The sequence below is a fragment of the Martes martes genome (assembly GCF_963455335.1).
Source record: "Martes martes genome assembly, chromosome: 4".
NCBI classification, from domain to species: Eukaryota; Metazoa; Chordata; class Mammalia; order Carnivora; family Mustelidae; genus Martes; species Martes martes.
Window position 1 is genome coordinate 95,652,219 of NC_137891.1, and position 18,510 is coordinate 95,670,728.

The window sequence follows — 18,510 nt, forward strand, 5'->3', positions numbered from 1 at the left end:
GCTATACAAATTAGACATCAGTTTTAGACAAATTTGCATCTCTATTAGGAAACCCTGACAACACATCCAAATGCTACCAAATGTGTTTTGTGGACAAAACGTTAAAAGAAAAAAAAAGGGCAAAACTGAGAGCTTAAAAATTTTCACTAGTAATTTTACTCTCTGGTTTGTTAATCTCATAAAGTCATAAGAGCACAAATCATTTTTCTTGTAACTTCAGATTATTTTAAATTTTCTTGTTTTAAGTCTTAAGTCTCTTGCTTTTAGCTTCTTGTTTTAAGTCTTAAATGGGAAAGCATAATATGAGAGATGCCATATCTTAAATGAAAATAAACTGATATGTGCCATCAAAAATACTATGGCAACTGAACTGTCCAAATGGGGGGACACATTTGCTTTAGCAAACAGTCTAAGAAGGGACCTTAGCGGCATAGTAAGTAATATCCTTCTGGGAAGAAGTGCTTAAGCCTCCCTCATAACTGTAACCATTCTTGAACTTCCTCTTACCCCCTCAGCCATAAAAACTGTCAGCCATATAAAAATATCTAATAATTAGCAAGTAAAGACTTTGGGAAAACTATATAAAAGACAAACCTTTATGGCTCTGTACAGTGATTTCATGTCGACAACTCTTAACATCAGAGTTTAATTTTACTAACAACCAGTAAGACTAAGGAAGCAAAAACCAAACCAAATCAAACAAAACAAAACTAGGGAAAAAACCATGGGACATCATTTGTTCCCTATCACTATAAATATCACAGTGGGTCATTTTTCAGGAAAGATTATAGGTACGTTAGATAGCTCCCAAAGTACCCTACATCATCGAAGAAAAACAACCAAACAGTTCTCTGAGATGCTTAATCAGTCTTTATCTTAGCACACTCGAGGACTTATCTCGAGATGATACAAATTACTAAAAAAAAAAATCAATACACTTAATATGCTTTCTCTAGATGTACACTTGCTTTATAAAAAATGGCCCTCTCTCAAAACGAGTATGCACTGAATTTAGAGGATAAACTATTTTATCCTCTAAAATAGGGAGGACTTTCCCTCCCCAGCTGTATAATCTAGTTCTCTATGTATATAAATGATATGTATAATATATGCATATATAGTAATTATATATGTAAATACATATTTATTATATGTCAGTTTTATAAATATATATGTAAATGAAACCTTTTCACCATAGTTCTTATTACACTACCACTGCTCTTCAAACCATCCTGAGAAATTCCTTACCTGGTGCAATTTTCCCATCCTGAGCTGCAGGACCATCTTTCAGCACATTTTTTACTTGTAGGAACTCATCCGGCCTGTCTCCACCAATAATGGTAAAGCCAAATCCCATCGTGCTTTTCTTCAACGATGCTCGGATAAGGATGCCTTTCAGCTGGGACGGATCTCGAGTAAAGTGGGATTTTTCCATATCTTCACCAAAACGAGAAATGGGTTTGAGAAAAAAAATAAAAACAATGAACATAGCCCTCAGAGTCAACTTTAAGAGAGTCTATACAACTTAAATATAATAAACCATAAAGGGACACACATTAGAGAGAATCTAATGTTATGAAACAGAATTTAAATTCATAAACTATTAAAAAAAAAAACCTTAGCCAGTGACTCCAGGGATCTCTTACAGGACTTCTCTATGTTATCTGAAAGGTAAAAGCATGTACTTTATCAACCCCTCATTGCTTTGTTTATTCATATGTTTTCTCAACCCAAAGAGTCCTTCATATGAAGTCAAAATATGCACCTGCGGGATAACCTTTATTATTAAATTCCTGAGAGTCTTAGACACCATTCAGTTGTACATTTCATTTAAATAAACATCTACTGAGCTCTACTGAGAAAACACTATTCGGGGAGGATGAAGGCAATGGCCACACACTTATGAAAAAGAATATACTGAGATACAGTGAGAACTTTTTATAATTCACAACTCAGGCTTTCTGCTTCAGTTTGTATCTGATGAAGGCATGAATTCCTGAACTATCAGTAAATAGCTTCACCTTTCTTTCCCTTTTACTCATGTTCAGTGAATACTCTGGGAAGAAAACAAACACAGCTCCACTGAAAAGCCTATTTTTAGAGGTTTCCTCAGATGATCCTAAAACTGAAATTGATCCATATTGGCAAATAATGAATTTATACAGCTCCTTCTCCTTCCCCTCCTCTCCTCTCTGGCTGCATTTGGGCACTTTTGAGAACCGTGAAAAGATCTAATTGTGCAATTAATAACTTACAAAGCATTGTTTAAGTTAACTTCTAAAAAGATGGCCTAACATTTGTTGCCAAATATTTAATAGTTTTATTGAGATATAATCACATATGATAATTGAGCCACTTAAAGTGTGCCAGTCAGGGCGCCTGGGTGGCTCAGTGGGTTAAAGCCTCTGCCTTCGGCTCAGGTCATGATCCCAGGGTCCTGGGATCGAGTCCCGCATCGGGCTCTCTGCTCAGCAGGGAGCCTGCTTCCTCCTCTCTCTCTGCCTGCCTCTCTGCCTACTTGTGATCTCTGTCTGTCAAATAAATAAATAAAATCTTTTAAAAAAAAAAAAGTGTGCCAGTCAACATTGTGCAATCATCACCTAATTTTAGGAACCCACACGGGTTAGCCGCCACTCCCCGTGTCTCCCTCACCTGCATTCACACACCCTAGTTTTAGGCAATCACTGAGTTGCTTTTTGTCACTTCTGCCCAATTTGGACATTTCATATAAATGGAGTCATGGACTATGTGATCTTTTGAATGATTTCTTTCACTGAGTATCATGTTTTTGAGGTTCATCTGGGTTTTAGCATGTATGAGGACTTTATTCCTTTTTACTGCCAAGTAATATTTCACTGTAGGGATAGATCACGTTTTACTTATCTGTTTCTCAGTAGATGGACAGCTGGGTTGTTTCCACTTTTTGGCCATTACGAGTGATGCTGCTATGACCATTCATGTACAAGGCTTTGTGTGGACATACACTGTCATGCCTCTTCTGTACATACTAGGACTGGAAGGGCAGCAGTTGCCATAAACTTAAGAGTAACTATGTATAACGTTTTGAAAAACTGCCACACTTTTCCAAAGAGGCTGCAGCATTTTCTATTTCTACTGGCATCTATGAGGTTCCGAGTTCTCTGCGGCATGGCCTACACTGGTTACTGTGTGCTTTCTGGTTCTAGCCACTCTAGTGAGCATGAGTGGTATCCTGCTGTGGTTTGGGTGCTCATTTCCCTAATGACTTCAATCAACACAGGTGACGTGTTTCATACAGAGCTCACACTCAGCACTATATCGAGCCCAGAGTTATTTGTGGATAGCGGCTGCTGCCCCTTTTAGCAAAGGGTTTTTTTTTGTTTTGTTTTAAGATTTTATCTATTTGTCAGAGAGAGAGCTCAAGCAGGGGGAGCGGCAGAGGCAAGGTTCCTTCCCGCTGAGCAGGGAGCCTGATGTAGGACTCGATCCCAGGACTCTGGGATCATGACCTGAGCCAAAGGCAAATGCTTAACGACTGAGCCACCCAGGTGCCCTTAGCAAAGGTTTTAAGAGGTACACCTTAAAGCCTGTTACCAGTTAGAAAAGAGTCATCTTTGGAGCCCCATATGGCAGCAGGGACTGGGGGGTGTAAACAGCTCCCTCCAGAGGTAGGGATGTCCTGAAGATACTGACAAAGGTAAGCTTGCGGTGGAAGTAGGTCTACTGACATGGTCCCCACCCCATCTGTGTGTGTGTGTGTCTGTCTGTCTGTCTGTGGAAGGTTTCCTATTCTTCTCTCTTGACCTCTCGTTTTTAAACTAGACTGCTTTAAAAAGAAGAGTAAATAAAGGTGGCCTTTGGTTCAAGAAAAAGAAAACTTCTCCCAGTTCTGCTGATCTCTTCTAAATAAAAGTACTTGACACAAAATAAATAAATAAAATAAAGAAAGGCAAGAAGAAAGAAAGAAAGAAAGAAGGAAAATCCACCATTTTGGGCTTTTCAAAGTGGAGGACTAGACTCCACTACAGTGACTACCGACCACTGTAGACACTATTTTGGGAGGCCTCTCGGAGCTCGGCCAGCAAGCCTGTTCCTGGTGATCTCTCCATACACTGCTGAGCTGAGCTCTTGTTCAGCCTCTGACATTCCAAGTAACCATCTGTCTCTGAACAAAATATTGCTTAAAAAAAATTATTCAACACATTCAAAGCCTGTTCAGTCGTGTAAGTTGATTACGACTGCCCACTGGGGTTACCTCCCAGGTTGTGGACCAGATCATCTGCTTAATGACTGTGTACACAAACAATTGAGGACAAGATCTGATGAAATGCACCTTTCTCACTTTTAACCATGATACTTCAAATATTGTGATACTTCTGGTGAGCTATGTCATGCTCTAGTCCTCGTGAACACTGGAATAAGAGGGCCTCCTATGGGCAAAACTAGAAAATCAGCATAGGACGCATGAGATTCAGATACGCAAATATTAGAAGGGGGAGAAGGGAGTTCTAGCTAATACCTAATTTTGAAACTATGAATAAAACAGCCAAAGCTAATGACAAGTTGGTCAGAATTAAACACAGGAAAGGGAGAATAAGAAAAGCAGAAAGGAACGGTCTTCGATTCTAAAACACCTGATTTTAAGTCCAAACTGTGGGGTTTAGTTGAGTGATCTTGGAATGTTATTTGACCTCTTATTTTTATTTATTTTTATTTTTATTTTTGTTATTTGACCTTGTAAAGTCTCAGTTGCTTCATCTATAAAATAGGAGTAGTAGTACACCTCATTCATGGGATTGTTATAGGAATTAAGCTAGGCCAAGCTTCAAAAGCACAGGCAACAGGGCCTGACAAACAGTAAGTGCTCAATAAATGTACAGGAGCACAAACACATGCATCCGGGCTCAAAAACTGGGTACTTCTGTCCTAGTGGCAAGTGTATCCTTGGAATGGATGCATCCAACAACTGTAACCTGATGTTATCAAGGCATCTGAATGGGGACCATAATATTAACCTCGCAGAAATATTTTGAGTCTTAGCTGAGATGATATATACAAAGCATACAACTGAGTACCTGACCCAGTACCTCAATAAATGGCAGTCATCATTCTTCAAGAACTAGCATAACTTCTACCATCTCTAGGAAGTTTTTCTTGCCCTCTCCACAGTCAGATTTAATTTCTCTCTCCTCTGTTCCAAGTCTCTCCTTCGTTATGTCTGCTATCATACTGTCTCTTTCCCTACCTAAATCATGAGCTCCTGAAAGACAAAGCCTAAGTTATTATTCTCCTTTTGATGCCCAGCTCATAAGAGAGCGCCTGGTTACCCAGATTATTAACACACCCACACTCACACTCACGCTCCCTGCCCTTGAAGAGCTTAGAGTTTAGTGAGGGAGCGAAGACCTCCCTTGATATATGCCATGAAGACATGAGCATTCAGGAACTGTATGTTTTAATGCAAAGAACTCTGAATTTAAACTCAATAAAACTAAGTGCAAATTCTGGCTTGATACTCACTATGATTCTAAGCAAAAGGCTTCTCTTCACTGAAGTCTCAGTTTCCGTACGTGCAGTGGGGATTCACGTCTCTCTCGACTTAGTATCCTCAGTCTAGCCTCTTCCAGTCAAGGCTATCAAAACAAGTAACTGCACCCCATCTCTACTTCGTCACTCACCATTCCTTCTTCATTCTACCGCATTTTTACTTCCTGTCCACTTGCTTTTGCTAGAGTGACAAATCACCTCCATGTTGTTGACCTCAGTGTACGTGTTTCAATTTTTGCCTTTCTGGACTATTCAGCAACATGGGACACAAACACTCAACTTCTTTTTGAAACTCATTCCTTCTCATGGTTGCCTCTCCCTACAACCTCATCTTTTTTTACTACCCCACAAATACTCTAGGTTCTAGCCATTTCTCTCTGTCTTCTGGCCCCTGGACCACATTTCATGTGTCTGTGGCTTTATACATTCTGTTCCTTCTACCTGACATGACTTCTTGTTCCTCTAAAATTATCACCTGTCTGATTTAACTGTTCTGGACACTTCAAGATCCACTTTTTAAAAAAAATATTTTATTTATTTATTTGACAGAGAGAGAGAGATCACAAGTAGGCAGAGAGGCAGGCAGAGAGAGAGGGGGAAGCAGGCTCCCTGCTGAGCAGAGAGCCCAATGTGGGGCTCGATCCCAGGACCCCAAGATCATGACCTGAGCCAAAGGCAGAGGCTTAACCCACTGAGCCACCCAGGTACCCTCAAGATCCACTCTTAATGTGTCCTCTGCTTTGAAAGTTCCTCTGTGTCCTTGACTTTCTCCACCAAAGGAGAAGTGAGCACTCCCTCCTTTATGCCACCTATTAATACATTTCTATTAATACAACATGTACATCTCTATTAGTAACAATGAGACCTAGTATTTATTGCCCACCATTTGCCAGATAGCATTGTAAGCACTTCCCATATATTAATTTGCATGCTCAGAACCACCTTATGTGGTAAATACTCTTCTCATTCCTGTTTCATAGATGAAGAAAAAGAAGCACAAAGAGTTTAGGGAACTCATCCAAGGTTACGTATTTGGGATTCATACCTGCTCCACCCTCCACACACTTAACTGTTCTCTGAGGATGGCACTGAACACCATCTATAACCATTAATTTCCTGCATCAGCCTGTGAACTCTTGAGGGCAAGACCTGTCTTAATCCTAATCGTTTTTGAATACTGTGTGATTGGCAGAGCACTAGGCACATAGTAGGTGCTCAAAAATATTTGTTAAAAATGCTTGCTAAATCAAATGCAAAACCTAAGGGACAGGACTATGTTTCTAAAGAGTAGTTGTAAGAAATAAGTGCCTCTTTTGTGGACAACAGAAGAGGAGTCTACTTGATTTGTACAGTATAACCACACAGACAGAACACTGGTTATTAGGACAGATGGAGGAGGGGGAAGAGATGGGGAGGGATGAGTGGAACGTAAGAAATTCTTGGGCAACTTTTTCAAAATACACATGGCTAGGCTCATAAAAACGTTAGGACCTATGTATTTTAAAAATATTCCCCAAATGATACTGAATGACTGATGCCCTGCCATCCCACTTTGGGAATCAATGATACAGGCAAATACTACAATGGATTTATTCCTATCAGTTAATAAAGAATCCTGGATGGTCACAGACATTAGACCTAAGCATTAACTTGGGAGAAACTCATAATGGATTAGAGATCTCAGACTGTCCTGGCCTGAAACATTGGGAAACAATGCTCTCTTTGTATCACAACCTCAAGCCCATAACAAAACTATTCAATACCTTTTGCCAACAATTTCACACTTCCCATCTAAGCAACATGGGAAAATCCCAGTGTTCTCAAAAAGTTTAGATGTTTTATTAAGATTATTCCTATCTTCACAGTGACAAAAATCAGACATTCTCTGTTGCACCTCAACACTTCAACAATAAAACGTTACAGCTTATTTTCATTAATTCAGCACATAAATTTCAAAGGCATTCGTGGAAGAAAAGACTGAAGAAAACATTCTACCTGGTTTCGAAGATCCAGTATCGGCCTGTCCTAACTGCTTTTTCCTCTTGGCTTCTTCCACTGGATTTTCAAACTGGGTTTTCTGGTTAAGGTGACTGTAAAATGTAGAAAAACAAGCATTTCAGTTTAAGATGAAAGAGTTATGTTATTTTTAAATAGGCTGTTAGACCATTTCATCCCCATAGGTGAAGGGGCAAACATGTGTCTCTAGATTGTGGAACTCAGAGAAGCTGAAAGGTGGTAGGGGAAGGGCTTTTGGCAACGAAAGAAAGACCCATGGAAAATGCCTAAAAGTGAAAGCTGCTGAAACATTCACCATAGCTTCTGCATTGAGGTGCCCAACAGAGCCAATAATAGTTTTCAAAGCTATAGGAGACGCCCTCACATCTAATGCAATTAGAACAGTTGGTAATGGATCAGTTCACTTTCTAAAAGGCAGTTAATGGTAGGAGGATTTTAATTCAAGTTTCTTTAAAATGAAGTAGCTGTGAAGATGCTTTTGGAAAAATCTGAGTACAGAAGCTTTCTTAAATTTTACTATTATTTTTCCAACTGACTGACCCACAACAATTTAGCACTATAACTAAGAAAGAGATTCACTTTTATCAATTTGTATCACAGAACAACTCTTCCACACTCAACTTTTTTCATAATTATATAATAATTAAAATGACGTAATCACGATAGAAATTTAGCTGGTATTTCTTGTTTGGGAACGTTCACAACTGCTTTGGAAAGCACACAAGTCTGTGAGGGAAAGCAGAACGGCCTGGGGACACCAAGGGTGAGCAAATGGCTAACAATGGTCAATGCGTGATGGGCGGTAATAGTATGTTTGGGGGGGTGGTAGGCAGAGCACTGGTCAGTCTGGCAAATCAGTCAGTGGGATGTTGGTTAAGAATGCAATTACTACACACAAGTTATTTAAACAGGTTCTGATACAGAAGCAATGGGAATTACAGTCTAGCACTTCCATGGTACAAATATATTTCAGCCAAATGAGAGCATTTTCCAGTAGAATCCACTTTAATGAGAAGTAACATTAGCAAATACCAACAATTAAATATCAAATCATGAGAATCTCAGATTACGACTGCCTTTAGATAGGGTGAATATTACAAAATTTGCATACAAATGGTCCTACAACTTGGATAATTACTTTGCCATCTGTGAACATTAATGGTGGTGATGGAGGAGGATAGCAAGGACCCATCAGGGCAAGGTGTGCTGGTTTCCTCTATGTCATTTAGGCTTCTAGTGCGTTATTAACTCTGCAACAGATGTAGTTGTTTCAGAGTTCTAAACATGGCAAGTTCCATTTGAAATTCTTTGGGTTGTGATTTCGCTAACTCTCAAGTATGCTTCTGCTTCCTACCAAGGTGAGGCCCTTATCATTGAGTTAACTGTTAAGCCCTCGGGGGAAAATGGAGATCTTTGGTATTAAGTTAGAGACCAATTACTTACTAGGTACCGACATTTTACATGTTCTTGAAAGAAAAAAATAAAAACACCAGAAACTGACACTCAGCAAAGAATAAACCTGTTTAGAATAAATCCTGGCTCTCTTTAACGTCATCAGTTGGAATGACTCATTTTGCCACCTAGGCATTAAAACATAAAAAGTAGTAATTTGTATTTATACTCTATTGTACTGTGTGGGAGAGGAGAGTAGAAGTATGCAAGTGAGTAATCCCTTCCCTGAAAACTCTTTGACAAAAGACTGTAAGATTTTAGTGCAGGGAGTAATTGCATCTGTCACCTTAAACTACTTGGATTAAAATGCTACCCAAATAACAAAACAAAACATAAAAGTTAAAACACTCTCCTTTTCATTTAGTTACTTATACTCACAATATTGTTTAGATGTAAGAGATTTTGTTTTCCATATAACTAGCTATGGGAAGTAAGACAGGCGTACCTCACAGATTACGGAAAAAACTAAACAAGGGTAGCAAAGAAGCATGACTAAATCAAGGACGTATAACTTGGAATGTCATCTGCATTAATATTTTGTGTATCATAGGTGGATTTCAAAAATTCATCTCCACAAACAAGACCCTATTCTATCATGACGATTTTGAGATATGTGAGCAGAGGTATATTTTGACTTTGAAACCTAAGCGTGTCAAGACAGTCAATGCAATACAGGAAGACAACATTTCTAAATATGTAAGCATTCTTATAGTAGGCCTGCCATTAAATTTTTGGAACAATTCTTTTTTCAAAAATAAATTAATCCATTTCAGAATCTCATCCCCGAAAATAAATACTTGCAAAGAAAAAGTGCCATTGCAGTTGGTGTTACTACTACAAGGCTCTGCCAAAAGCAATCATTGTGCCATCTGGTTTGACAAAGTGAGAGAGCCAAAGAGTAGCCATTCAAGTAACAGCTTTTATCTCCATCAGTAAACTCACTGCAGATTACTATGGTCGGGATTCAAAACCTGACTAATCTGGGAATCAAGCCACACTCCACAGCTCAGCTGACTCCCTGCTAATGTGCATCTTGAGTACAGCCTGCTCTTTCTTAATCTAATAAATTACCCTCCTGCAAAATGAGCTTGTTCTGGGAACAATCAGACAAAATCATGTCGCCACTGCTGTTACCTCTCATTCAGGCGATCTTACACATGCTCCGTGACAACTGGGAGTGGGTCACTTCAGGATTCACCCGAAAGTTGCTTCAATATGGTATCTTTGCTTAATGAGAATCAGATCGTTTAGCCCAAGATTTTGTAAGAGGCAAATGACTTTCACCTCTTGACCATGTATTCAAATTTACTTGGAACAGACAATAAGAGAATGAGAATCATTATTGCAGAAATGTGCAGCAGTGTCAATGGCAATTAATAGTTTACTGAAGCCAAATTTAAATAGGCTAACCAGCTGGGGGGAGAACCCACAAAACCTTTCCAGTTGGCCTTCTAATAGTCCTTTGAGAAACGGTTGCTTCTTTATTTTGACTAAATATGCTTTAGAAAAAACCACCACAGTAAAAGAGCTGCTGTCTACTTTTCACATGACAATATCAACAAGATAATAAATAACACAATGAAACTAAGATGGCATAGCCTTCCAAAGGAACCAAAGTGTTGACCCTGTGAATTTATATACTGAAGAGTCAAACTGAACTGTTTTCTTAGGGTACATGTTTGATTTTAAGAAATCATTCCAAAAATCTAGCCACAGCGACTCCAAGAACAATCTACACATTCTCATAAAGACAAGATGTACACTTGAAATAAAGGTGACATTGTGTGCCAACTATACTTTGTTCAAGTAAAAAGACTAGAGTCAGGACAGGAATCAGAGATACTACAGGGATAAATACTAGGAAATGACATTTGTTTACACCAAAAAGTGATGAAAAATTAATAAGCAATCCTAGATCTAGAAGATTCCCATTTTGTTACTTTTTCAGGTAATGATATTTGGCCTTCACTACCTCGGCAGTAAGTTCAGACTCCTAGTTTCTAGGTACACGGCAGCAACATTTCTGAGGCAGTTATCTGCCTGAGGTCAAAATTCTACCCGTAGCATTTGGAAAGCAAGTAATCGCTCATCATAACAACAACGTCGCGATTATATACATGAAAAAATGGAAAGAAGAATCCGAGGACGTTGAGAACACCCTGATTTCTCTAACATAGGCAGGTGTTCTGTGCTCCGCTCCGACACACCCTTAAGTTTAAATTTAACCGTAACAGCTGTGTAAGAAACAACCTCTTCCCCCTGAAGAGTTCCTTGATTAACTCCCTGGAAGACAGAGCACTTCTAATCCTGTACTCCAGAACTTTGGATCATTACGGCTCACTGCCCTTACAGTGCTGCCTTCACGACCAAATAGCCGTGGGGTTGGAAGTGACCATAACATTTCATCTAGTCCATGCCTTCATTTCACAGTCTTCTATACGCTACTTTCCTCTTCAGACGCCATGGTCGTAATGGTAACACTCCCAGCTACGCATCAGCGTGGCCACGTCCCTCTCACTCTGTTTATTTCAAAACCAAGTTCTGGGGAGCCCAGAACCACTGAAGTAAATGCTCCCTGCCCCTACTTCTAACTCCCCTCATGGAAAGCCTCAAAAGCTGGGTTGCCAAGACATAAAGTGTTGTATTTGGGTGATTCCCTAAAGCTGTACAGTGAAGGGAAGACGTTTGGGAGAGTATGAACTGAGGTAACAAACTTACTCGACGTAGTATGTCCCGTACTGCGGGTCTTCTATCTTCTCCCAGCCATAAGGAAGTTCTGGAAAAAAAAAAAGGAAGTAAAAAGCCAGATTCGAAAGCAACAGAGAAGAATTCACCATGAGTGAATTTAAGTGTCTTTTAGTTCATGACACTCATATTTGGGAGACCGGCCAAAAGTGAGGATTTGCTTTCAAAGAACAAACAGGGCTTGGGTCTGACTGGCTTCTTCAGGAGCTAGCTAGTGTCTCAGCAGGTAATTAGGAGCCCAGAACAAAAGATGACCTTCAACTCAAACGTGTTTACCTGAATCAGAAGCCATAAAATGTTAATTATTTTAAAAATCGGCTGGTGTAGATCCTTCATTTAAACAGCTTGATAATGTCAGTGCAAGACACACTAGCCCTCTGGTTCAGTACAAGCAGCAGCTGCTTGTTCCATTTTTTGCCATTATAGGTAAGACTTGTCAATTATGTCTGTTATTCTGCCCCACTCTCCCCCTAAAAAAAGTCCAGCCTTGGATTTTTTTCCTTTCAGGTGAGCAATTGAGATTTCCTTTACATCTAAGAAAATACCTACTTTCCCTTTCATTAACTTGAGCTTTGGAAGGAAAATGTGAAATAATGGGGGCACCTGGGTGGCTCAGGTCATGATCCCAGGGTCCTGGGATCCAGCCCCGCAGCGGGCTCTCTGCTCAGCAGGGAGCCTGCTTCCTCCTCTCTCTATGCCTACCTCTCTACTTGTGATCTCTGTCAAATAAATAAATAAAATCTTTAAAAAAAAAAAAAAAGAAAAAAAATGTGAAATAATGACCACAGTGCCTTGTGTAGAATCTATATTTGTGTCTGGCAACAAAGAACTATCTTACATAGGATTATTATATATTATTCATTCCAGGTAACTGACCAATGAAATAGACCTAGAAAAACTGACAGTAGGTGAATATCTGATAGCTTAAAAAAAAAAAAAATCTGATCTCTGCAAGAGAAACTGACCCTGTCAAGAAAGAATCCTCTTTTCCTTCCCACTGTTTTCCAAGTTAAGGCTTCTGAAGAATCATTTTATTAGTAAGACATGGATTCACTTGGCAGGAATGTTCCTAGCAGGTGGTTTTAGTGCTAACAATTTATACATAGGAGCCAAGCAAAAAGGAGTTGTTTTCTTTTAAAAAAAAAAAAAAACCCACAGTTACACGCTATGATGATCCATACTTTTATTTTCAATTTCTTTTAAAGTGTTTTCCTGCTAGGATCACACACACACACACACACACACACACACACACACGCAATGTATGCTAGACAACAAGTAGGCTTAGAATATATTCAAAGCTTTATTAATTTTCTCCCACTTAGCCGTAGTTTTGATGCATTGACTTTCTAGGTAAAAATTCCACTGTAATGTAGCTGACAAGATATACGAACTGTTATGCGCTAATAAAGTTATTTCACATTCAGAATAAAAGCAGAGAATAAAAGACTAGCCCCTTGATGAAAGCCCTGAATCACCTTCACCCCTTTTTTCCATCATATTTCTCTGCCTCTGTGTGTGTATGTGTGTGTGTGTGTGTGTGTGTGTGTGTGTGTGTGTATTGATTGGTGGTTTTGAAGCTTGGTGAGTTTTTGTGGTTTTCCTTTGAAGGACCGGGCTGAAATGTCTGAGGTGGAAAAGAAGGGAATAGTTGAAAATGGCTATGTGAAAACAGAATAAAACAGCTGAGAAGAACTGAGGCATTTTTCAGCTCACTTTGATCCTCCACAGCTGTGAAGCAAAGAATTGTCAATTAAGTAAGGATAATAATTTGTGACCAGGTAACTGTTATGGGGAGAAGAGTATTTGTTGGATTGCATGTATAAAATATGTTCTTTAATAGTATTACCAAAGCATTACCATTAAGCATCCTCCATGAAAGAGATTTTTTTCTTTAATAGGGAGTTTCTTGAAATATCTCGGGAACTGAGTGGTGCTGAGTGAGGCTGGGCCCTATTACGGCACCACAACTGGATTTATGCTTTGTTTTTAGAAAAGTCTGGAGAGCTCCAAGAACTGTAGAAACCATGTGGTATCTAAAAAACTCACTAAAAAGAATGTATTAATACTTAAAAAGGATAAAAGATCAACATAAATGTATTTCAGCATTAATCTGGAAGTTGATTCAGCATTTTAATTAGCAACTAACAGAAAAAGAACATCCCTTTTTTAGGACAGTAAATAAAATGGTAATTTATCCTCTGGGTTACTTTTAGTTATGGCTTTAATTCCTCACCACTGAGAGCCTTAGCCAGTTTTCTGCACGGCAGATTAATGCAGATAAGAGGAAGTGGTTATTATTTACCCATTCAAAATAAAGTTAATAAAAGCAAAACTAAAACACCCAGCAATTTTATACATTATCCAGTGGGTCAATTAATTCACTGGCTTCCTTCCCTTTTTTCCTCTCCCTCTCTTCCTCCTCTTTTCTTCTTCCTTAGGCAAAAATAATTAGAAACACAACACAGTTCTTGACCTCAAAAAGTTCACAGTCTAAGTAGAAAGGCAGAAAAGATAAATTATATAATAAAGATAAACACCAGCTTTTGGGGGGGTGGTGTGCCGAGGAATGACATCAATTGCCTGGTAAGCTATCAAGAAAGCCTTCTAGAAGAGGGTGATGTTTGAGCAGTCTTAAATGAGGATTTGGAAATGGGGAGAAGGGGGCCATTCCGACAGGTCAAAGAGCGCTGAGGGGTTAAGAATGGGTGGGATTTTCAGTAATTACAAATAATTTGATAGGACTGGAGTGAAGGTTGTATGCAAGGTGCTTATCTCATAGGCAAGCATCAAATCACATTTCTTGAGTGCCACATTAATGACTGTGATCTTTATTTAGATGACAATGGAACTGATCATGCTGGACAAAGATAAAATTAAATTTATATTTGAGAAAGATTATGGGCGGCAGTAACAGAGGATGGAATAGATGGCATGGAGAATAAAGAGAGACAAATAAGAAAATGGGCAATAGTCTGGACAAAGAGTCACAAAGGCTGGTACTAAGGCAGTGGTAGACGGAATAGAGAGGGAGAACGTTCACAGAAGTCAGAGTAACAGGACTCAGTGATGACCATGAAGACTGAAGGAAGAAAAGAGAAGAGGAGGCCAAGACGATTCCCAGGTTACTGGCTCTTCTGGTGTGAAACGGATACATTATCAAATACTGATTGAATACCTACCATGAGAATAGCTGTGGGAGTAGGAAAGTGGTATTCATTTGGATTTAGAGGCATTTAGGGGACAAATAAAATGTAGAAAGTCCCTGGTACTGTCCGTTGCACCAGTGGACACTCAAGAGATGGCACGCATTTAAGAGTCAGAACTGAGAGAACAAAATAAAGAGGATCCAGTGAGGAGAAAGTTGGGGCTGGGATTGGCTGGGACTCAATGAACTGGGGGGATGTGACGTCACTGTTGAAGGCAGGCAGGGCGGGCATACAGGAGACTGAGCTCAGTCAGAAAGGTAACATGTTCGAGGGGTCTCTGGAACATCCTGGCAGAGATACCTCATAATCTCATGGAGACTGAAACCTGGTCCTCAAAAGAGAAATGCGGGAAGATAAGGATTTGAGAGACATTGTGTTTAAAAGCCACAGCATGGGGCGCCTGGGTGGCTCAGTTGGTTAAGCGACTGCCTCTGGCTCGGGTCGTGATTCCAGGGTCCTGGGATCAAGCCCCGCATCGGGCTCCCTGCTTAGTGGAGAGCCTGCTTCTCTCTCTCCCTCTGCCTGCTGCTCTGCTTACTTGTGCTCTCTATTTCTCTGTCAAATAAATAAATAAAATCTTTAAAAAAAAAAAAAAAGCCACAGCAGGGGCGCCTGGGTGGCTCAGTCGGTTAAGCATCTGCCTTCAGCTCAGGTCATGACGTCCAGGTCCTGGGATTGGGCCCAGCACCTGGCTCTCTGCTCAGCAGTGAGTTTGCTTCTCCCTCTCCCTCTGCCCCTCCCTCACCCCTGCTAATGTGCTCTCTCTCTCAAATAAATAAAATCTTAAAAAAAAAAAAGCCACAGCATGGACAAAATTACCTGGATAAATTGTGAGCAGAACAGGTAGAGAATAGAACCGCAGGAATATTCACAATTTAAGGAGCAGATGGAGAAAGTAAGAATAGTCAGGGGGAAGGGTGTCAAAGACAAGGAAGGAGAGCATGATCAACACTAATACACACTCTGCAAAGCTGTCAGAACCAAAGGGCTGAAAAGAGACCACCAAATCTGGGAATCAGAAGGCTACTGGTGACCTTAAGACAAGCACTTTCACTGAAAAGGTAGGTGGCAGAAGTCAGCATATTGTAGTAGTGGGAAGGAAAGCAGGAGGTGGAGTCCTTAAGAAGAGATGACCTACTTTTTTTTTTTTTTTTTTTTTGGAAACTTGGTTGTGGAAAAGACAGTTGAGAACTGGGAGGAGTAGGATCAAGAGAACGTATTTATCTACTATTGAGATAGGAAAGACCTAACACCATACCTTTCTGGGCTGGAAGCCAAAGCATTCTCCCCCAAACCATTTCTGGCAGTATTAAGCAGCTGGCTGGTTCTACAGCCCATGAATTTATCTTTGTTTCCTCTTGCCCAGATATTTTTCTTATTTAAATATATGAATTGCAATTGTTTTCTCATTGTGGAGCAGTGGTCAGTTGATAAATCTTTATCATTCCCTAAGCTCCACAATACCATCAACATTTAGTATTTTTTAGCCCTTAGTAAAAATGGAATCTTTCATCATAAAAGAGGTGATCTGGGTATAAAATGGATTCCTGATGTTGTATTTTTAAGATAACTATTTAACCAAAGCACTACTTATTTTAGTTGAATGAAGATAGATATGTACATCAATTAAACCATTGGATATACCATCAAGATACAGTTGGGTTCTGGATATCAGAAGACTATGAAGGAAAAGGGCAACTTTTAGAAACTAAGGTTTTTCTAGAAGATCTTCAATGTTTAGCAGAATACAAGCAATAAACATCTTAAACTACAAAAACGTACATTTAAAATATCTTCATTATTATTATCCCTTATTGAGCATCTACTCTGCAAAGCACTGTGGAGAACACCAGTGTAAGTCAGATTTAGTGGAGAGGGAAATAGTGTATTAGGGGGCCATTTCCGCCATTCAGGGAGGAGACCGAGTGCACAGAAGAAGTGGTAACGTTGGCTGAGCGTCAAATAGGCTCAGGGGTAGCAACTGTGGGGTTCCCACAGTAAGTACGGGTGACCTGAGGAAGACCTACCCAGTTGTGGGGATGGAAAGTAGCCCTTCTATCAAAAAGTTTTGAACATTCTTAGAATACTAAATGCACCTGTGGTTGCTCTATCTTAAGAAAGATATAATTAGGATGACCATATAATGTACTGCCCACTTTTGAGAGTAAAAGGAGACACTATTATTAATGATGCTGGGACAAAAGGTATAAGCTGGGTTAGTTCTGGGCCAACCAAGACATATTGTCACCTTCAACGTAAAGAGCATTAGGGGGACACATTCATCCAACTTTTCAAATTTCCACAGAGGGGAGAGAATGGGAGACACAGTCCACTTTCTCTGAGCCCCTTTCCTTTCTTCTCCAAGGAAGAAAGTCTATCCTATCTGACTGGAGACTTTTAGACATGAATTCAGCTTGGCTCAGGGCCTCTTGAGTTCCCTCACTGTTGCCCGCAGACAGTGCAGTCTGGTCTGATGTGCCAGGCCTGCCTTAGGGGAGGGGGCCTTAGCTGATCAGAGGCCAGAGAGCCTTCAGCTGAGTGCTGAAGGCTGCTTCCTACGGGGGTAAAACACCAGTAAGCCTATGTAGGTGCAGAGCTAAAGCCATGTCTGCTCACCCACTCCCATTCTAACCTATCCCTCTACTTTCTGGGTCTTATTTCTCTATTGACTCCCAATAGGTGAACAAAGATAGACTCACTATTCATGGCCTCTGCCCAGAGCTTCATAGAGATTAAAACATATTTTCAAGGAGGCTGAAATAATTTGGGGGATAGAGTGGCTTCTTCCCTTCCCTCTTTTCCTTCTCCCCTCCTTCCAAACATTTAAGCCTCTACTGAAGGGATAGGTAGATAAGGAAGACAAAATCATCACTCTTACAGAGAATATGCATCTAGTTACTCTGTAATGTGATACATGCTCAAGTAGAAATATATCCTGTGCTACCGTTGAGCACAGAGAAGAGAACACCTAATTCTGATCCGCAGAAAACGACAGAGGAGGCGATAAAGAAATTAGACTCAAGAACTGAGCTTAGGAGGAGAAGTAGGTCTGAGCCAGGTGGACACAGGGAGTGAGGCTTGTTCCTGGCTAAAGAGATAGGCACGTGACAGAGGCAAAGACAAAGACAAAAATGTGTCATATTTGTGACATGAAAATACTTGGGAGAAAAGAAAGAAAGAAAATACTTCAAAAAAAAATACAGAATATAATTCAACTGTAAACTAGACTTTATTCTGTCACTGTAGGGAGCCATTATAGGCATCTGAGCAAGGGAGAGGTGTAAGACAGTTACATTCCAGAAAGAGTCAGAGCCAATGTGGCCAAAGGTTTTTGATCATGTAGCCTTATCAGCAAAACATTTAACATGTACTTCAAGATGTATATGGTTATCCATAAATGTATGTGTACCACACTACTACTATGTACATAATAAAGCACACACAAAACAGAAAAAAAAGAGATAAAGATGAAATGAATGATTATCACGGTTTTACCTCAATGTGGTTTTAAAAAGCTGACATGAGGTATAGGAAGTACCAGCTCTGCTGTTTACTTACTGTT

General features: G+C 39.8%; 1 protein-coding gene across 1 annotated transcript in view; it reads right to left on the reverse strand.

Annotated features, from left to right (window-relative positions):
• The window catches only part of MAGI3 (membrane associated guanylate kinase, WW and PDZ domain containing 3), a gene marked incomplete at its 5' end in the record, with an annotated part of 89,850 nt that overhangs the window by 37,806 nt on the left and 33,534 nt on the right, over positions 1-18,510 (reverse strand). Inside the window, 3 exons of the mRNA XM_080801663.1 lie at positions 1,249-1,437; positions 7,522-7,616; positions 11,713-11,770. Coding sequence (XP_080657789.1) covers positions 1,249-1,437; positions 7,522-7,616; positions 11,713-11,770 — 342 coding nt within the window. The remainder of the gene's footprint in view (positions 1-1,248; positions 1,438-7,521; positions 7,617-11,712; positions 11,771-18,510) is intronic.